The following is a 21,382-nucleotide window of genomic DNA, read 5'->3' on the forward strand; positions in this document are numbered from 1 at the left end:
CTGTACATTCAAATGTTTTGTTTATGTAAACCTGGGGTCTACATAGACACTCAGGAAGCTTGTTTGCTATATTCTTTTTTAAAAAAAATTTTTTTCCAACTTCTTAAAAGTTATTGTTAATGTTTTTACACTGCGGGAGATAAAATAGGATTACACCTGTTCTAGCTTGAATATGGAGGGTAAAGCGTCTGCCTGAAATGCGGGAGACCCGGGTTCGATTCCTGGGTCGGGAAGATCCCCTGGAGAAGGAAATGGCAATCCACTCCAGCACTCTTGGCTGGAAAATCCCACGGAAGAGGAGCCTGATAGGCTACAGTCCATGGGGTCACAAAGAGTCAGACGTGACTGAGCTACTAGCTTTCACTAAAGCCAAAACTTTTTGTCTTATGTGGATAACAATAATAATACTGATAATAATAATAACGGATGCGTATTGTGCACATAGTTGTGCCAGAGAGTATACTTAGCTTTTTACATGCTAAATGTTTATATTTAAACGTCATAATAATCCTATGAAATAAGTCCTATAAATACATAGTACAGTCTTTAAATTCAGGTTTCTCCTCCTTGGCACTATTGATATGTTGGGCTGGCTGGTAGTCCTTTGTCATGTGAGACTATCAGTTATGTTGTAGAATGTTCAACAGCAGACCTGGCCTCTGCTCTTTAGAAACCAAGTTGTAACAACCAAAAATATCTCCAGACATTGCCAGAGTCTCCTGGGGGACTAAAATTGCCTCCCATCTGAGAATCACTGCTCTAGATGAACCAGCAGTTTGATTTTTTTCCTGGTAGAAATAGTTTTTAAACCACTTTCTGCTGTTCACATGCTGTATACCCCTACTACCATCCATTTTAATACCGGCTAATCTCCAGTTTTGTTTGATATTCATCTGAATAACTTAACCAGACCCCATGTATTATGATAGCTTTTTTTAATCCAGGATTTTGAAAACTTGTGCAACAAAATGAAACAAGTGGAGTAATTAATGTAAGTTGCACCAAAATTACATATTCATAAAAGAATTTTAATAACAAAATTTTAGAATTATCTGCTGATTTTCATATATTAAAAATTGGAGGGAATCCTTTCCATGTATTCAACTCTTAAGTGCCAAACTAAGATGATTCTCTTTTTCCTGTTATTGACCTCTAAATATTTTCTGAGGAATATTTGAGTATAGTTCAGTCTTGTGTGAATATTTTCTCTGATTCTGAAAAATTAGAAGATTGTCAGTCATGGACCTTTCTTACAAAGTTAAAAAATCCTAAAAAAATACTCATACTAGCAATGCTAATTTGTTGTGGTGGCTAATTTTCTGCTGTTTTTGAAAAATATGACTGTTTTGTTGTATTTTCTTATGAATGTTTTAATAGAAAAAGCATTTATTTCTTAGCAACATTTAAAAATTGTGATACTGTGAAATGGAACTCAGCAGGCCTCTGAATTGACAAAGTTAATCAGGTTTCTGTGATTCTCAAGTTTCTTTACCAAATAGTCTTAGCTTATAACCCATTCTCCTAAAAATCTAAAAATATGAAAACATTTTTCTATCATCTGAAAGATTACTTCAGAAATGTATATTAATAAATGACTCTATTTAATGTAGTTTGGTAGGAAATTACTGCATTTCACTACAGTTAACTGAAGAACACTTTGAAAGAATGCAGACGTAGAGAAAAATACCTTTTTTGGAAAGAATAAGAACATTAGGCCTTTTAGATGCACTTAAATGATTGTGAATTTTAGCTATCATTTTTATCCAGGCAAAAGCTTGCACAGTATATCACATTTTGAGACCAGATTGAACGAGGCCCAGGTTTGCTAGTGCTTCTATTAATATATTGTAAAGTGGGACTTCCCAGGTGACTTAAGTGATAAAGAATCTGCCCACCAATGTAGAAGATTCAGGTTCGATCCCTGGGTCAGAAATATTCCCAGGAAAAGGAAATGGCATCCCACTCGGGTATTCTTCCTTGGGAAATCCCATGAACAGAGGAGCCTAGTAGGCTACAGTCTGTGGGCTCACAAAAGAGTTAGACATGACTTAATGACTAAACAACAGCAACAACATATTGTGAAGTACTTTTCAATTCAGTCGCTCAGTCGTGTCCGACTCTTTGGGACCCCATGGACTGGAGCACACCAGGGTTCCCTGTCTATCACCAATTCGCGGAGCTTACTCAAACTCCATCACATCCGTGATGCCATCCAACCATCTCATCCTGTGTCATCCCCTTCTCCTGCCTTCAATCTTTCCCAGCATTAGGGTCTTTTCCAATGAGTCAGTTCTTCACATCAAGTGGTGAAAGTATTGGCATTTCAGCTTCACCATCAGTCCTTCCAATGAATATTCAGGATTGATTTCCTTTAGGATTGACTGGTTTGATCTCCTTACAGTCGAAGGGATTCTCAAGAGTCTTCTCCAACACCACAGTTCAAAAGCATCAGTTCTTTGGCACTCAGCTTTCTTTTTAGTCCAACTCTCACATTCATACATGACTACTGGAAAAACCATAACTTTGACTAGATGGACTTTTGTTGGCAAAGTAATGTCTCTGCTTTTTATGTCTAGGTTGAAGTACTTTTCAGCTCTTGAATAATGCAGCAGTTAGAACCATTCACCAGGCCTTGATTTAAATATACAATATTTGAAGGTGCGAAACGCATCCAAACAGTCCAACATTTTGATAGGCCTAAATAGCCTATTGATAAGTTTCTGGTTTTTACCTGCGCATGAACAAAACAATCCTGAAATATATTGGCCACAGGCTTCACCAGATCTCAAAATTTAGCATTTATCTGGCTACTTTTGGAGAAAGGGGGAAACTTTTGGTATCAGGTGATGCAGATAATCCAGTTCTTATTAACATAACCACACTAGAACTTTATACCAAGGAAAATCATCACTGCATTTGGGGACCAAAGTATCTGTTATATGTCTTTGAAATTTGTTAGATTTTTGACACATGTGCTTAGAGACAGAGTTTTCACACTTTTGTCATTGTCCTCAAATCCATAGGGTTTGGAACTGTATTTGTACCATGAGAAGAGTAATTTCCTTTTTACTTTCATCAAGGTTATTTTTAATTTTAATGTAGTAAAAAACATTTTTTGCCCCTTTAATTTCGTATCTACCCTAGTTTCTCTCTCTTTGCTCAATTCAGTATTTTTTCAGTATCAGTATATTTTTTAAAGCCATCATTAAAACAAAATTTGTATTTGTGACCATGGCCCCTACCACTTACTTATGGCCCTACTTATTACTTATTACTTAACTTCTTTATGTCTCAGTTTCTTCATCCATAAAATCAGGATCAAGAATAGTACCTTATAGCCTTGTATGAGGTTTAAGTGAGAAAATAAGTAAATAAATACATACATATAAACATACATATAAATATACATTTTTATATATTTAAGGTGTAAGGATAGTTTTTGCAACAGATATTAACGTTGAGCCTATTGCTTTTTCCTTTCTAGGACAAAGTTGCAAGATTGGGTCCCTAGTGTATCAATGAGCAGTGTTTAGTTTCTTTTACCTTTTAAAAATGAATTATTGTAGTATGAATTAAAATGGGAACAAAACCTCTTCAGATATAAATTTCCTGTCTTATTTAACATATTCCTAGAAATTAAAACATAGAATGTATATAAATTATTTTTTTAACTAAGTAGTCCTTCAGTGAAATATTTCAATCGAGGAATGTGTATTTTGCCCAATTTCAAGGAAAGGAACCAAGGTATTCAGTAAAGAATGATGAAAACTATGATCTCCTCCTTCCCTAAGAGTTATAGTTTTGTGGAGTATTTTAGATTGACTGTTGTAGGCCACCAGAAGGGCATAGAGCCACATGCCACAAGCGGGCCTGTGCAGACCCTCATTTCAGTTTAAGACTCCTTGGCTGTGGTATAGACCCTGGCTACTCCTGCCGTCTGTGTGGGTTTTTGTTGTTATTGTTTTTTAGTTGTGGTTTTTAACCTGGACTGTATTTTCACTGCAGTGCCAACTTTTCTCAGCCTCCTGTGAATGGGGGCTATTCAAGACTTCCCATGGCTCTGTGTTTAATGGACCGCACATCCTCTGCTCTGTTCTGCTTGGGAGTCTTGTTGAACTTGCATGTAAGGAGAAGGCAGCACCCAAATTCGTGTCTAGCTATTAGTGCACCAGCCAGTAATCAAGTTTCAGGGAAGTGCTTACGAGAAGTCAACTATAAAATTTTTTTCACGTCTTTACCTGTAAGGTCCTTTCTGAGCTCTAATTCAAGCTATTGCCCATTTTTGCTCAGTGTGTTATTGCTGTGATCATTATTTCTGTAGGCTGGCTTTGGAAGCAGACATCTGAATTGAACCCCAGGTCCTTCATTTATTGGCTATATAATTTTGGGCAGATTACCTTATTAATTCATCCACAAGTATTTATTGAATGTCTATGTGCCAGGCAGGATTCTAAGCACTGGAGATACAACTGTGGACAAGTAAATGTGCTGTAATATGCTTGTGTTCTAGTCAAGGAAGACAATAAATAAGTGAATGCAAATATGTAGTTTATCAGTGTACTCATTGATGTGTAAAAAATAAACTTGCTCTGTGAGCCTTAATATCTTCATCAGTAAAATGAGGAAAACTACCACCTCCCAGGATAGTTGTCAGATTAGATGAGCTGGCACCATGAAGGCTTGAGGATATACCAGGGTGGATGAGACAGTCTGCCTCTCGGTCACTTGCTGGCCATCTGGTAAATGAGGGATGTCTTCCCAGAACCTTTTGACCTGCTAGAGTGGAGCAAGTGTTATGTTCTCTGAGAATTAAATTGGCTAAAGTAACATGTGTGTAATTTATTCCAAGTGTCTCTCTCTCTTGGTTCAGTAGGTGCCATCTATTAATTAATACCATGTAAATGAAACTTTAAGAAATCGAATCATGTTTCCCTATTGACACCTATAATTTGAGAGATGCCACTATTATGGTAATGATTGTCCTTTACTACCTCTGTTGGTGGCTATTTTAAATATTTATAAGGCCTTATTGTTATTTGGGTAGCAATATTTGGAATTTTGAGAGCTAATAGATTTTAACTTGGGAAACCAAACATGGAATCTTTCCTGGTGAAAGTTTTTCTGTGGAAGATGAACACAAGCAGTGTATGTCCTGCACCTGTCACTTCTAATTCTCCCATGTTTTAGTCTCCTGTACCTTGATTTCAGTGTTGATTTTGGAAAAATAAATGAGTTTTTCCTAAAAATTTTGCACTTGTGTTGAGGTTTGACAGAAAACAACAATATTCTGTAAAGCAATTATCCATCAATAAAGAGTAAATTAATTAAAAAAATAAAAAGCAAAACCAAAAAAAAATTTGCACTTGATTTCTGAACCATCATATTGCTATAATACAGTTCTAGGTTTTAATTTTTTTTTTCCATTCATTTTTTTCAAGAGTAATTTCTCCAGCTAAAACCCATGATGGTTTCTGTCCCTGTCCCATTCCCACTTCAGTTTGCCTTTGATGTATTACCTGTAAAGTAATTTATAATTTTTTTTCAATTTGCTTATTTTTACTGGATTCCTCCATCTCCTGTTGTAGCTTCTACATTTGGCTTTAGCCTCTTAATAGTATGTTGTGTAAAGCCAATTGAATGACCTTCTCTTTTTGTCTTTTCCAACTTGTCCTAAGGCAAATATTCTAAATTTTGCACAACTGAACCACCTTCGTTAGCTAGTAGGACTGACCCACCAAGTACTAAACAAATACTTATTACTTACATTGAGATATTCTTTTTGATAAAAATGTATTTCTACCCAAGTAACCACCCTCCCCCCCCAATTATAGAGGATTAGTCTGACAGCAGTTCCCTTGAATTTGAGTGTCAGAGTCTGCTGAAATGAGGACTTGAAGTTGAGAAAAGCACTGAGCACTAAGGGAGCACTCATTCACGTTTGGTTGACTTATTCCCTACACAGGCGGACTCTGATAGTGGAAGGTGTGATTCACAGCAGGTCAGCTTTTAGCCAGTGTCACTGCTTGAGTGGTGGTGTGAGTCTCATGTGTCGGAATAGTGTAATGAGGCTTATATTCCAGCACTTGGTTTTTCTACCCCTTTGCTTCAACACTAAATTGATTTTTTTCTAACGTGAACAAAAGGGGTCTGTGTGTAAAACTTGTGTGAGATCATTTTAATGGAGTTTTCAGTGTGGCTGAAATATTTTTTAACGACCTGTTTTACTATGTTAGTATTTTAAAATAAATCTTCAGTTATCATTTGAGTTCAGAAATCTTTGTTCATTTTTTTCTCCCCCTAGTGATAGTTTAATTCTAAGGCGGCCAGCTTATATCTTGCTGCAAACTTGATTATTAGCATTATTTTACTTGTTTTTTATTTCAATCATATTTTGTTAAACTACTGGTGTTCATTCATTAACTATTTCTAAAAAGCTCTGTTTGATTTCCCCTCTGTTCGACAACTCCTGTGCCCAATACCTGTTCTACTTTCTCTTCTCTCTTCCTTTCTTTCCATTGCCTGTCTTCTGCCACATGCCCATCAGACCTAATTGCCGCTTTGTGAGAGCTTTGTTGAGGCAGTTCCTTGGCCCTGCTGTCCCTTGGGGATTTAATGTGGGTGGGATGTGCCTGTGGCCCTCGAGCCATGTCAGTGGCTGCTATAGCTCCCAGATTCTAAAGACTGGTCCACCTCAGGCCCTAATGTTGTTTCAAGTCTAGAGCATTTTAGTCTCAGGATAGATATGGCAGGAATAATACAATTTGGGTCATTTTTGTCAATGGATATTAACCTCCAGCTTGTCTGCTAATTTTATATAAAAATCTGTGACATGAAGACTATTTTTAGTCTCCTTCAAATTAGAGTGCTTTAAGATAATTTTTATGAGTGCTAATGTTTTTCTTTTACAACTTAGTAGTATTACTGTCACTGAATTACTAATCATATATATATATTTTATATATATATATATATTTAACGTCACTTTGATACCATTTAAACTTTGGCCTTATATCTAAACCTTAGAGAAATTAAAAGTGAGATATAAGAACCCAAAAGACATCTAGATAGAACTTTGGGGTTCATTAAAGGTGAGTTAAATTTTTTCTTCAAGTGAGAAATACAGCTATAATATAGTAAGCCATTTGCCTTTTTAATATTCTGATATTTTAAAAAAAGTTATCTTTTTCTCCAGACTTACAAAGAGATCTGTGCTCTTATGCAATTTGGAAAATATGTAAATCACCCTTAATCTGAAAATCCATTGATTAACACTTGTTACCATTTAGAGGCATTTTCTTCCTATTATTTCTCTTCAATTTTTAAACAAAATATTTTAAATACACTAAAAAATACATGGACACTCTGTGTATTGAATACCAATATAGTGACACTCAGATTTTAAACGTTACTGCTTAGAAAACAAACATGGTTACCAAACGGGAAAGGGGTTGGAGAAGGATAAATTAGGAGTTTGGAATTAGCAGATACAAACTACTGTATATGAAATAGGTAAACAACAAAGTCCTACTGTATAGCACAGGGAACTATGTTTAATATCCTACAGCAAACCATAATGGAAAAGAATGTGCAAAAGATATATATATTACTAGAAACTAACAGGATTATAATCAACTATACTTGAATTAAAATAAAATGTTGATGTTTTATTATATTTATTCTTAGTTCATGGCCTTGTTTATTATATATATATGTGTGCATCTATTGAAACATAATTGGGATCATATTATATTTATAGTTTTATAATTTTATCTTTTCTTTAACATTTTAAGTATTTTCCCATATCATTAAAATTGGTTTAGTGCTTTGTTGCAACACTAAATTTGTTCTAGTGTTTGCACAGATTTTATTTTTAAATAATGGTAATTCTATCCCTATTTAATTGTACATTTACTTCTAGTTCTTTTAACTTAATATATCACATACTATACATGACTTAAAACACTTTTTCAAAAAACTGCAGGTTAAAACTCATTAGTAGGTCACAAAGGCAATTTAACAGGTTATAGTCAACATAAAAAAAAAAACAATAGAGACGATCAGGGTATTCCTGTGATTCTTTGGCAAAAAAAAATGTACATCTTCTAGTCCTTTTGCTTCCATTATCTATATAAACTTAAAATTTTTTTTGACTAGGGGTCACAGTCACAAATATTATTAGAAACCTTTTTAGCCAATCTCCCTCATGTATATTAGATTTGACACCCATCTTTTATGCTTACATTTTCTGGATTGATTTATTAGAACTAGATATATTAAAGTGAGGTAGTCAAATAGTGAAACAAACTCTATACCTCTAGATTTTAGCATTGGAAGGAGTTTTTCCACTGTGGGGATCTGGGAAGTTCTGATTTTTCCCATTCAGTTGTACTTTAAGAAGCTTTGAGCTAACTAACACAGGGCTTTCCCAGTAGCTCAGCAGTAAATAATCTGCCTGCCAAGCAGGAGACATAGGTTTGATCCCTGGGTCAGGGAGATCTCCTGGAAAAGGAAATGGCAACTCACTCCAGTATTCTTGCCCAGGAAATCCCATGGACAGAAGACCCTGGTGGGCTACAATGGGGTCGAAAAAGAGTCGAACATGACCTAGTGACTGAACATGCATGCACAAACTAACTCAAGGGTGATGATCCCTTATAGTTGATAAGTTGTTTCCTTAATATTTGATTATCAGTTTACCAAAAGACTGTGATCTGAGTCACTGGCATAAGTTAGAATTATGAACTCTTGAACATAAATCTTAGGTTTCTCTCCTCTGGTTCTGCCATCCTACCTCAGCTCACCATCTGGAACTTCCCCTAGCTTCTGTTCAAATTGAGTGTAGCCTCTCACAGGCACTGCTGCAGTAGTGAATTCAGTAAGTTCTCCTAAACGAAGAGACAAAGCACTTAAACCCTCCAGTATATTGAGTTCTGTCTGCTTAAAGCTTAAGAGATAGGTCCTTTGATACGGCATGGTTCTTATATACAATAATTTTTCAACATCACATTAAACTCTCAGCATGTCATTTTGTAGTGCATTGGTCCTTTTCCCCAGTGTGGCTATCACTTTTAAAGAATCCACTATGATTTAGGAAGAGGGACTCAAGACACTGAACTCAAGGTTCAGTGTGTGTGCTAAGTTCCTTCAGTTGTGTCTGAATCTTTGTGACCCTATGGCTCCTCTGTCCGTGGGATTCTCCAGGCAAGAATACTGGACTGGGTTGCCATGCCCTCCTCCAGGGAATCTTCTCAACCCAGGGATCAAACCCATATCTCTTCTGTCTCCCGCACTGGCAAGCAGATTCTTTACTACTAGCACCACCTGGGAAGCCCCCTGTTCAGTGTAGCAAATGGAGATGACGGAGAGATGAGTAAGGTTGGGACTAGTAATAGGTCTCTTTGGGTAAGATGGTAAGTTGGTGTCTGCTGCTCTGCTTCTTGGAAGTCATTTGCTCTCTCATCTTGCATTTTTTGAGACTTATTCTGTATCAGTTACTCTGCTGGGTGCAGAGCATCCAAAGATGACTAAGCCTGAGGGCCCTTAAGATTCTCACAGCCTTGTGAGGAGTACCTTAGAACAGATACAATCATTAAATAGCAAGACTGAAAATTATATCTAAATCCTGGCACTTAAATTACTAATTGACTAGTAATTGTTTAGCTTTTCTAAGCCTGCTTGCTAGTTTTCCTCATCTGTAAAATGATATTACTAGTTCTTTTACATGGTTTTTGTGAGAATAAGAATGTACATATATAAATTAGCACGTGCCTGGCATTATAGCATGTTTATAGTATGCTGTAGCTGTGTCATTCGATGCCGTTTTTATTATTCAGCGTATTAAGTGCCAGGCTAGACGTTTATAATAAAAAGCCCATGGAAGAGGCAGCTGCCTCACCCCAGGTTCTGCACGCCGCACAGCCACCGTTCGCTGCTTCCACTGTGCGTTTATGTTCACTTTTCTTTCCAGGTGTCGGTGGAGACCCTTTTATCTGTGGACATGCTGTGTTCCTTCCTGTGGGTCACACTCATCCTTACTGAGTTCCCTACATATGTAGGAATCCTCTAAAACTCCTTTTCTCTTCTCATGCCCTCCTTTCCCCTTTTCCCTTCCCTTTTTTTCTTCTTTCTCCACCCCCCACCCAAAACTCATCCATCAATTCCTACTGCTTTAGCTATCACCCCTATGAAGATGCTTCCCAAATGTATATCCACAGCATTTCCAGATGCCTGCTGGGCATCTCCATCTGGAAGTCCTTCTTGCATTCAAAGTTAACATGTCCAAAACTGAACTCATTAATTCCCCATTAACACTCCTTTTCTTTCCAGTCCTTGCTAATGCTAGCGTCATCACCTCCAGCAGACAAGTTTGAATCTTAAATTCAGCCCTGATATTTGCTTCCTGGTGCCTTCCTGATGTCTTGCTCATACGTCAGTTGGCCAGACTAACCTGACCCACCTCCATGCTGCTGCCATCATTCAGGTTTTCTTTCCCATCCCTGCTGCTACTACCCTAATTTAGGCCCTCATTATCTCCCACCTGGAATATTGGAAGAAGCTACTCCTAACTAATCTTCCCTCTCCTTTCCCCTGTACCCAACAACACACTATTGCCAGAGTGACAATATTAGGCCCCAAGTAGCAGTTTTAGTCTTTAGCCCTAAACACATTAGTCCCTTGCTGATAAACCATCCATGCCTTCAAATTGCCTGCAGAATAAAGTCCTGATTCTAAACCTCTCAAGGCCCCTCACTCTTTAGGCTGTCTCCTGGGCTTATTCACCTTCACACTTTGCCCAAATGATTAGCCCCGCAGGTCCTGAACCTGCTTCCCATTCTTTTACCTGCTATCACTCAAACCTATTCCTTTCTCCCAAAGTACCATTCTTTCCATTCCAATAACTCCATCCCTCTCCTCCCTCCATTCTCTGCTCAGGAAAATTTGACCATCTTTAAGGCTCAGTCTGAAGTCTGTCTCCACTGGGAGGGGCACCTCTAACAAGAAGCCGTTTTCTTTCTTCCTTTGTTTATGGATAACTTATTGATATTCTACTGTCTTTGTTATCTGTTTTTATATTATTCAATTTAACCACTGTTTTTTCAATTTAACCATTTTTGAAACATGTCATTAATAGCTCTTTTAATAGACCTCATTTCTTTGTATTCCTCATAGTATATATATGTGTTGAAACAGTGGAATTTGAGAGAGTATGGAAAGGTTCCATAGCTGTCATTTGAGGATTTAAAATAGTTAATAGTTATGGAAAGATAAGATGATGTAGTAGGAACTGCAGTTAACCACAGAAACAATGATGTGAGAAGGCCATACAATTGCGTTGCATGAAGTTCACTTGTAAAATCCTTATTTCCATGAAATTGTAAAGCTCTTAGGATATTAGTGTTAATTGTTGCTCTGTTGTAGTTCTAGAGCAGAATTTTGAAGAAGGCCAAATTCCTTCGCCCAAAATTCAACTTATAGACTTTTCAGAATGATGTTATTTAAAATTAGTGATGTGTCTGCTGCTGCTGCTGCTAAGTCGCTTCAGTCGTGTCCAATTCTGTGCGACCCCATAGACAGCAGCCCACCAGGCTCCCCTGTCCCTGGGATTCTCCAGGCAAGAACACTGGAGTGGGTTGCCATTTCCTTCTCCAAAGCATGAAAGTGAAAAGCAAAAGTGAAGTCACTCAGTCGTGTCCGACTCTTAGCGACCCCAGTGATGTGTCTATAGTAGCTAATTTCCCAGGACTACATAGTATCTGACTTATCTTTAACTTGATTGAAATACTGTTTTAGATTTGGTACATCTCTAGTTTGTCCACCAAGCTACTACCTCCATATTTCTCATTGACTACCGCAAAAGCATCCCAACTGATCTCCTCATATCCACTTTGTTCCCCCACTGCCAACACACCCATCAGTCACTTTTCCACACTGATGAGGGAAGACATTTTTTGTATATTTTTTAAAATATCTGATTACATGACCAGATGCTGAAGTTACTGCAATGGTTTCACATTACTCTTTGGATAAAGAGCCAATGTCTAATCACAAGCTGTTTGACCTGTGCGGTCGAGTCCCTGTTTACTTCTAGCCTCGTTTGTACAGTGTTCTCAGCTTTGCATGTGCTCATTCTTCCTTTGGATGTCAACTCAGTCATCATTTCCTCAGGAAGCCTTTGCTGGCTAGGCTAGTTCCCAGTTGCAAGCTCTCAGAGTATCATCTCTTTTTACTCTGTGGCATTATTAGCATTGTAATTTTACATTATTTGTGATTCTTTCATTATTACTGGTCTCTAGCATCAGCTTGTAAGCTTCGCAAGCTCTTTGCCTGGTTTTGCTCACCGTGGCATCTGTGCCAAGCACAGTGCTTAAAGTATGGAAGGTATTTGGTCTATATTAGTTTAATGAATGATGAAGGGTCTAAATATATGTGTATGTATATATATATTAGCAAAAGGAAAACAATTCTGTAGAATTTTAGTGATATAGATTACAAGGGACTAAATATTGCTTTCATTTATGATACTTCGATGATGTTAACGATTTCTCCCAATTTTTATACTTATTATATATATTGTAGTTAAAAAAAAGTAAACTGCTTAGTTACCCAGTCGTGTCTGTCTCTTTGTGACACCATGGACTGTAGCCCGCCAGATTCCTCTGTCCATGGGAATTCTCCAGGCAAGAATAGTGGAGTGGGTTACCATGCCCTCCTCCAGGGGATCTTCCCAACCCGGGGATCCAACCCAGGTCTCCCGCATTACAGGCAGATTCTTTACTATCTGAGCCCCAGGGAAGAGTATTAGATAATTACATGTAGTAAAGTGAAATCATAAAGAATCACAGAGTTAGGGGAAAAAAGCCCAGATGTCAAATAATCCAGGCTTCCCTTTGATGTGTTGTTTCAGAGGCTGTGCAGCTTCTTGAACATCTTTATTCACAAGGGACTCAGCATCAATAGAGGCTCCTCTGTTCTTTAATTTCTTCATGTGAAGCCAAAATTCACCACCTATATTTTCTATCTATTAGTGTCCTCTAAAGTAATACTTACCAAGTCTGTCTTCTATCCACATGGTACCCTTTCGGATGAGCAGACAGTCATCATGTACTCCTCTAGCTTTAATTCTCCCAGCCCTCCCCTGCACACACACTGCGTTCCTGTCCTGTTGGTTCTGGAGACAGTTGTGTCCTTCTCTCTGTCCTCAAACCTGCACACGTGTTGTCTCTAAAACACTCTTTTTTCACTTCCCCTCCTTGCTTCAGATCCTGTGACTCCTTCCCTCTCATCCTTTAGGTCTCAGGGAGGTCTCTTTCACCACTCCTTCACCCCGCTTATGTTGGTTGCCCTTGTTCATATCCCTAAGTAGCTCATGCCACATTTTATTATTATTTTAAATCCAGATTATATAATCCACACGAAGGGAGATCACAACACACAGTGTATGTCATTATGTCCTCCACTGTCTGTCTCGCACTGTGCCTGACTTACAGTAAGCATTTACTACATTTTTGGCTGCGTAAATTTGAGAACACCGTTTTTACTATTCTCCAAGCTAGCATTCTTTTTTTTTTTTTTTGTCAGCCAAGTGTGTGGCAGTAAATGATTTCACGATCTTCTGGATATGCTCCAGTTTGTTCGTATTTCTCCTAGAGAGGCACTCAGAATAAATTGTAATGTTCCAGGTGAAAATATGACCTGGATTATATGAAACGTTATCTCTGCAAATTTAGAATCTGAGGGACTTTTTTATGCTCAGGAGCTGAATTTCTTATTTTTCTTGTGAGCTAAGTTTTAAGTAGTAGACATTATCAAATGATCTTATTCCTTTTTTTTTTTTTAAGGCTGTTAATGAAGTGAATTTAAAGAAGTGGTGTTTTGGAAACATTTAATTTACTCACACTATTAATCTGTTCTTTGGATTGTCAACTATTGTCTTGTGTGAAAATTGATGCTTAGAAGGCATGCTTTTCTGACTGCTCTCTTGATTTCTATCAACTGGTGGGTGCACTAGAATTTCTTCTCCTGACCTTTTTCAGTAGTGCTTTCTGAAAGTGGAATGTGTTTCAGCCATATATGATGTTTCAGGCTCATAGAAGGAAGGATTCCTTAACTTTTGTTATTTTGGGGGAGTAGAAGAAGAAACAATATAGGAAATTATTGGTGGCTCAAACGGTGAAGAATCTGCCTGCAGTGCAGGAGACTCGGGTTCAATCCCTGGGTCAGGAAGATCCCCTGGAGAAGGGAATGGCTACCCACTCTAGTATTCTTCCCTGGAGAATTCCATAGACAGAGGGGCCTGGCAGGCTGTAGTCCGTGGGGTTGTAAGATATAAGAATTAAGAAAAATACATGGCAAAAAAGTAGAGGGAATGTAGTTTTCTGTCTACCTTATCGCCTTGCTTGTGCTTCCACAGTGGTGTATGCTTTACTCACGTCGTCTCTTCCACACGGTGACTACAGGAAACACATGTCGTTTAACGTCGTTTTACAGAAAAAGTGATAGTCTGAGTCATACAACTAATAAATGGCAGAAGGATTTTTCAGACCTGGTTCTAAAGCAGTCACTATTCTACTGACTCAATAAATAGTTGGTATATGAATGAAATGAAGCCGATGGAGAGTCGCTCTAGCATAATGGATAAACATGTATATAGACTTTAGAGCCAGGTGGCCTGGATTCAAATCCTGGCCCTATCAGGGTTCTAAGGCTTACTATCTATGGTATCTTGGGAAAGTTGCTTGATCTCTCTGTGTGCCTCATTCTCTTCATCTCTAAAATCAAAATAATTGTGATACCTTCCTCCTAGAGTTGTTGTGAATTAATTTGATTATTATATAGTAAAATACTCAGAACAGTTCCTGTTCTGAGTTGCATTGGCATTGTGAGGTTCTATTTAAGGATTTGTTGCTACTGCTGCTGTTGTATTTTGATGATGATGATGATGTATGTGTCCTCTGTGAAAGGTCTCCTCTCTCAGAAGTTTATGGAAGGTGTTATCAGAACTGTTGCCAGGACTGTTTCTTCAGTCTGACTTGGCCCGATGTCTCAAAACTCACAACTTAAGTTTTAAGTTTCAAGTTGTTAAGTGTTACCCTCATATCTTTCATTCCTCAGTTCAGTTGCTCAGTCGTGTCCTACTCTTTGTGACCCCATGGACTGCAGCACACCAGGCCTCCCTGTCCATCACCAACTCTAGGAGCTTGCTCAAAATCATGTCCATCGAGTCGTTGATACTGTCCAACCATCTCATCCTCTTTTGTCCCTTTCTCCTCCTGCCTTCAATCTTTTCCAGCATCAGGGTCTTTTCAAATGAATCAGTTCTTTGCATCAAGTTGGCCAAAGTATTGGAACTTCAGCTTTAGCATCAGTCCTTCCAATGAATATTCAGGACTGATTTCCTTTAGGATTGACTGGTTTGATCTCACTGAAGTCCAAGGGACTCTCAAGAGTCTTCTCCAGCACCACAGTTCAAAAGCATCAATTCTTCGGCACTCAGCTTTCTTTATGGTCCAACTCTCACATCCATACATGACTACTCGAAAAACCATAGCTTTGACTAGACCATAGCTTTTCATTCCTAAACAGGCTCAACCCCTCAAACACACAGACACACACACAGCCTCACCTTCCTCTTTTCCCTTTCTGTAATTAGGAGCCAATTCACAGCTTCTCTTTAATATTATTATTATATACCTCAGGTAAAACATGTATAAGGATCTAGTAGCGTAAGTTGGGCTTCCCAGGTGGCTCAGTGGTAAAGAATCCACCTGCCAATGCAGGAGACATAAGTTCAATCCCTGGTCGGAAAGATGCTCTGGAGGAGGAATTGGCAACCCACTCCAGTATTATTGCCTGGAAAATACCATTGACAGAAACCTGGCGGACCACAGTCCATAGGGTTGCAAAGAGTCAGACACGACTGAGCACCCACACACAGTAGCATAAGTTAAAATCTGTAATTCAAAGCAAAAAACTTGGAAAGCACTCCATTTTACATTTTCTTCCAAAATACTATGCTTCCCAGCCTCCCTACAGTTCAGGTCTGTAGGATTTAAGTAGATTGTTACATTATAATAAAGAGCTTTGGATATTTCTGTTGATTATTTGTTTCTACTATAGTATAGCTTAATTACCTTAAATTAACTTCCTTTTTCTAGGAGATTAGAACTTCTTTGTAAAAATCATTAACCCCTCTAACCTACTGAAGATCACTTACTAGATTAAGGAGAAAATATAAGTAAAGAAAGAACTGTAACTGTTATTTTGCAGGAAGCCTGAAGATGTCTTATTTAGAAACTAATGAAAGAGTAAGGGGCCCTTTTAAAAATTTACTTGGAAGCATGAGGGGTGAAAATTTTCTTAAGTAATGGGCTAACTCATTAATTTTGACTATATAAACTTAATTTAAATTAATTCTTTGTTCAGAAGTCACCCAAGGAAGTCTTAATAAGTCAGTGAAGTATCAGAATACAAATTTTCCTGTTTTTAGAAATAAAGTCACAGATGTAGAAGACAAACTTATGGTTACCAAAGGGGGAAGGGGAGGAGGGATAAACTGGGAGATTGAGATTGACACATATACACGACATATATAAAGTAGAAAACTAATAAGAACCTACTGGATAGCACAGGGAATTCTTCTCAATATTCTGTAATGCCCTATATGGGATTAGAATCTAAAAAAGAATGTGTGTGTGTGTATAGCAGATTCACTTTGATGTACAGCTTAATTAATACAGCTATATTAGTTAAATTGTGAATCAACTAAACTCAATAAAAATTAATAAAAGTTTTTTGCTATTTTTACCACATTCAAGAATTTTGTTTGTATGTTATTTATGTATACTTTTTAGTATAACTTATTTGACTAGTGCTCATGAAGATTGTTGTAAGTGTTAATTTATTATAATATGTTGTTCTTAGTCTTTCAGTCATGTCCTTTGCAACTCCATGGACTATAGCCTGCCAGGCTTCTCTGTCCATGGGGATTTTCCAGGCAAGAATACTAGAGTGGGTTGCCATGTCCTCCTCCAGGGGATCTTCCCAACCCAGGAATAGAATCCAGGTCTCGCACATTGCAGGTGGATTCTTTACTGTCTGAGCCCATTATAATATGTTACCCATAATTTTCTGTCTTTTTTTCTTTTTCTAATATTGCCCTTTAGTTCTTATATGATAACCTTTTGTGATACTTAAATAAAAATGTAATCTAGGAAAGTATTGTGACCTTAGTTATAGTAGAAATTATAAATATTGAATATTCATAGCAAAAAAATTATATTCTATGTTAAAGCTTAATGTTGCCTAGAATGATTATTCTTTTGCATAAAAAATAAGAAATGGTAAAATATTTACCCATGGCATTCATTTCCATTTTAATTCTCAAATTTTCGACCTGTGAAGACAGAAATCATTTTGTACCCTTCCCCTTACCAGCACCATCACCACATAATACAACTTCATCAAAGCCATACAATTTATATTTCACCTGCAGTCAACTACCACAAAACAGTTTAACACTATGGGTTCCTCTCATTATCAGACCACATGGTTAAGATTGCATGGGAAAACCCAGAAAGAGGAGGAAGCCAAGTCAGTAGGCCTTACAGTTTTGAGACTATCACTTTCAAAACTAGCTGAGGGTTTCTCTAGATGTTTCCTGCAGTCACTGCTTCCTCCTGTTAACTCTTTCTTCCACAATCCTATTTCTTTTCAGCGGGTCCCATTGTCTGATTTTGGAAGCGTGGGCGTATTTGCAGCAGTTCTCTTACTTGATCCAACTTATTTTGTGATTTTCTTTCTTTCCTTGTTGGCAGGGGTCTTATACACGACAGACAGAATAACCTCCAATTGAGGGGCTTGGTGGTGTTACTTATTTCTAAGGCAGCTGGGCCCAACAGTGTGAATGCTTCGTGTCAAAACTATGACATGGTCAGTGGGATCTATTCATGGTAAGAAGAAATTTTGAAATTGCTCTCTAAATTGTATTTTCATACAGTGGTCAGTAGAAATCACTGTTTAGTTCTTTGTCATTCTCTGATTCAGAGATAGATTAAAATATTTTGTAAGGTTAAAATATGGATTTTTATTGTTCTTAATAAATCTAATAGTCTTAGCTACTTTGTATGGAACTCTGGTAAATTTTCCCTTGTGTTTTTGTCTAATACTTTCTACCTTGAGGATTTACATTTTTTTATTGAATACTACCCTTCTGCCCCATCATGATATCATTTTATTTCTGTAGAGAACTCTGTATCATTTAGTCCAGGATTCATGGTTTTTAAACCTCAATAGGATAACTTAGCTGTATAGATAATGATGCAACTACCATTTTAGGAGATGTCTACTTCAATGCTATATCATTAACTTTATTTTGTTTATTTTTATGGTGAAGAGGTTTTTATTTAACTGGAATAAGAAACTTTTACATCTCACATTTAGATTAAAAAATAAATTGATGAGTACATATTATTTTGCTGCATATAAAACAAACTTTAAAATTTCAGTTGTGATTTTTTAAATGTGATTTTAAAAATGTTTTTTTAGTAATAATATATCAGCAATAACTTTACTTAATCTTAGAAGTGTACTTGGCACTGTGTTGAAAACCTGTATAGAAGTAACAGTCTGCAGGTGGACTTTGGCACATGAAACTAAAGCACCCAAAAACATGGTGACAAGGGAATTTTCCTCACAAAAAGAACTATTTCTCGAAGCTTAGACTTCTGGTTAATACATCTTATTGATTTACTTTAAAAATCAGTCCTCATCACTATCACACAATTGTGCTCATTTCACATGCTAGCAAGGTAGTGCTTAAAATCCTTCAAGCGAGGCTTCAACAGTACATGAACCGAGAACTTCCAGGTGTACAAACTGGATTTAGAAAAGGCAGAGGAACCAGAGATCAAATTGCCAACATCCATGGACCATAGAGAAAGCAAGGGAATTCCAGAAAAACATGTACTTCTGCTTCATTGTCTATGCTAAAGCCTTTGACTGTGTAGATCACAACAAGCTGGAAAAATTTTAAAGAGATGGGAATACCAGACCACCTTCCCTGCCCCCTGTGAAGCCTGTATGCAGGTCAAGAAGCAACAGTTAGAACTGGTCATGGAACAATGGACTGGTTCAAAATTGGGAAAGGAGGACATCAAGGCTTTGTATCATCACCCTGCTTATTTAACTTCTATGCAGAGTACATGATGAGAAATGCTGGCCTGGATACTGGAATCACAATTGCAGGGAAAAATATCAATAACCTGAGATGTGCAGATGACACTACCCTTATGGCAGAAAGCGAAGAGGAACTAAAGAGCCTCTTGATTAAAGTGAAAGAGCAGAGTGAAAAAGCTGGCTTAAAACTCTGCATTAAAAAAAGAAGATCATGACATCGGGTCCTATCACTTCCTGGCAAATAGAAGAGGAAAAAGTGGAAGCAGTGACAGACTTTATTTTCTTGGTCTCCAGAATCACTGCGGATGGTGACTGCAGCCTTGATTGCTTCTTGGCAGGAAAGCTATGACAAACCTAGACAGTGCGATGAAAAGCAAAGGCAATCCTTTGCCGACAAAGGTCTGTATAGTCAAGGCTGTCGTCTTTTCAGTAGTCACGTACAGTTGTGAGCTGAATATGTAAAGAAGGCAAAGTGCCAAAGAATTGATGCTTTTGAACTGTGGTGTTGAAGACTTTTGAGAGTCACTTGGACAGCAATCCACCTGTAATGCAGGAGACCCCAGTTCAATTCCTGGAATGGGAAGATCCACTGGAGAAGGGATAGGCTACCCAATCCAGTATCCTTGAGCTTCCCTTGTGCCTCAGCTGGTAAAGAATCTGCCTGCAATGCAAGAGACCTGGGTTCGATCTCTTGGTTGGGAAGATCCCCTAGAGAAGGGAAAGGCTACCCACTTCAAGAAGGGAAAGGCTACCCACTTCCAGTATTCTGGCCTGGAGAATTCCATGGACTGTATAGTCCATGGGGTCGCAAAGAGTCAGACATGACTGAGCAACTTTCACTTTTGGACAGCAAGTAGATCAAACCAGTCAATCCTAAAGGAAATCAACCCTGAATATTCATTGGAAGGACTGATGCTTCATTCGAAGCTGAAGCTACAATACTTTGGTCACCTGATGCGTGCAGCCTACTCATTGGGAAAGACCCTGATCCTGGGAAAGATTGAAGACAGAAGGAGAAGAGGGCGACAGAGGATGACATGGCTGGATGGCATCACCAATGCAATGGACATGAACTTGGGCAAACTCTGGGAGATGGTGAGGGACAGGGAGGCCTGGAATGTGCAGTCCATGGGGTCATGACGAGTTGGACTCGACTGGGCGACTGAACAACAACAACATATCTCTAATGAATATCAGCTGGTTTACTATCACTAATCTTAAAATAACACTTGGAAGTCTTTGAGACTTAGTAAGTGTTAATTAAATATTTACTGCATAAATGAATCATTCCCATTTTATAGAAAAAGAAACAAACACTGATATTAAAACTTGTCTAAAATTCTCTCGGTATAAAATGATAGAGTTAGAATTTAAATCTAAAGTGTATTTCTCTCCACTGTGCAGATGCTGTTACCTGTATGTGCAGTGCACTGTGTTGTGATGCTGTGTTTCCAGTCTCTTATCTAGCCTCTAAGAAACAGCTGCATTGCCTTCCGATTCTTCATAGGAACATAATATATTTGGTTGATGGTTGTGGTAATATGAATATTATAAAAGAACTTTGCAAAAGAGTAGGTAGTACATTACAAATGTAAAAATTCCCCAAATGGTATAAATGGGTTTCACATCCAAGTGTATAGAATCCACAGTTACCTTTAGGAAATAATATATGGTTCCAGGCTGTTTTTCTGTAATCAGACTTTATCTAGTAAGTCACTGGTGATGCTTGGGTGTTCTACACACTTGTTAATGTGAAAATGTAATTTGGCATAGTACTACGAGAAACCATTCGTTTGTTTCTGTATCCCTAAAGTCATTTGTTTGGCTCCTACTTCCTTAATTGTTCAAGTGTAACTTTTGCTGGAGGCTTGTATCTATAATGTCACAGTGAATTATTTAACATTTGAGGAAAGTGCTGATTTGGGAGCTTTTTAATTCACTGCCAAACTACTGGGATTTACATTGTTGGTGATTTTCTCTCATAAACTTGACTTTGATGTCAGTTAATGGGACCTGAGTAAATTACCTAAGGGAACAAAAGGAGTTAGGTGATCTCTTTTTTTTTGGCCTAAGGCTATAACTGCTGGATATATCTTGTGGATGTGTCTCATGAACTTATCACATAATGGCCAGAAGAGGCAAAATTTTGGCTAAAATGTAATAACATTTTGAAAAATAGGTAAGTGAGTCACATTTATAAAAATGCACT

The 21,382-nt window shown here is 37.7% G+C and overlaps 1 protein-coding gene across 1 annotated transcript in view; it reads left to right on the forward strand.

The window, feature by feature from the left end:
• Window positions 1-21,382, forward strand: part of PDSS2 (prenyl (decaprenyl) diphosphate synthase, subunit 2) — a 268,981-nt gene that overhangs the window by 96,189 nt on the left and 151,410 nt on the right. The window contains exon 2 of the mRNA XM_010856657.1: window positions 17,814-17,948. Coding sequence (XP_010854959.1) covers window positions 17,814-17,948 — 135 coding nt within the window. The remainder of the gene's footprint in view (window positions 1-17,813; window positions 17,949-21,382) is intronic.

Source organism: Bison bison, unplaced genomic scaffold, assembly GCF_000754665.1.
Source record: "Bison bison bison isolate TAMUID 2011002044 unplaced genomic scaffold, Bison_UMD1.0 scf7180017864373, whole genome shotgun sequence".
NCBI lineage: Eukaryota > Metazoa > Chordata > Mammalia > Artiodactyla > Bovidae > Bison > Bison bison.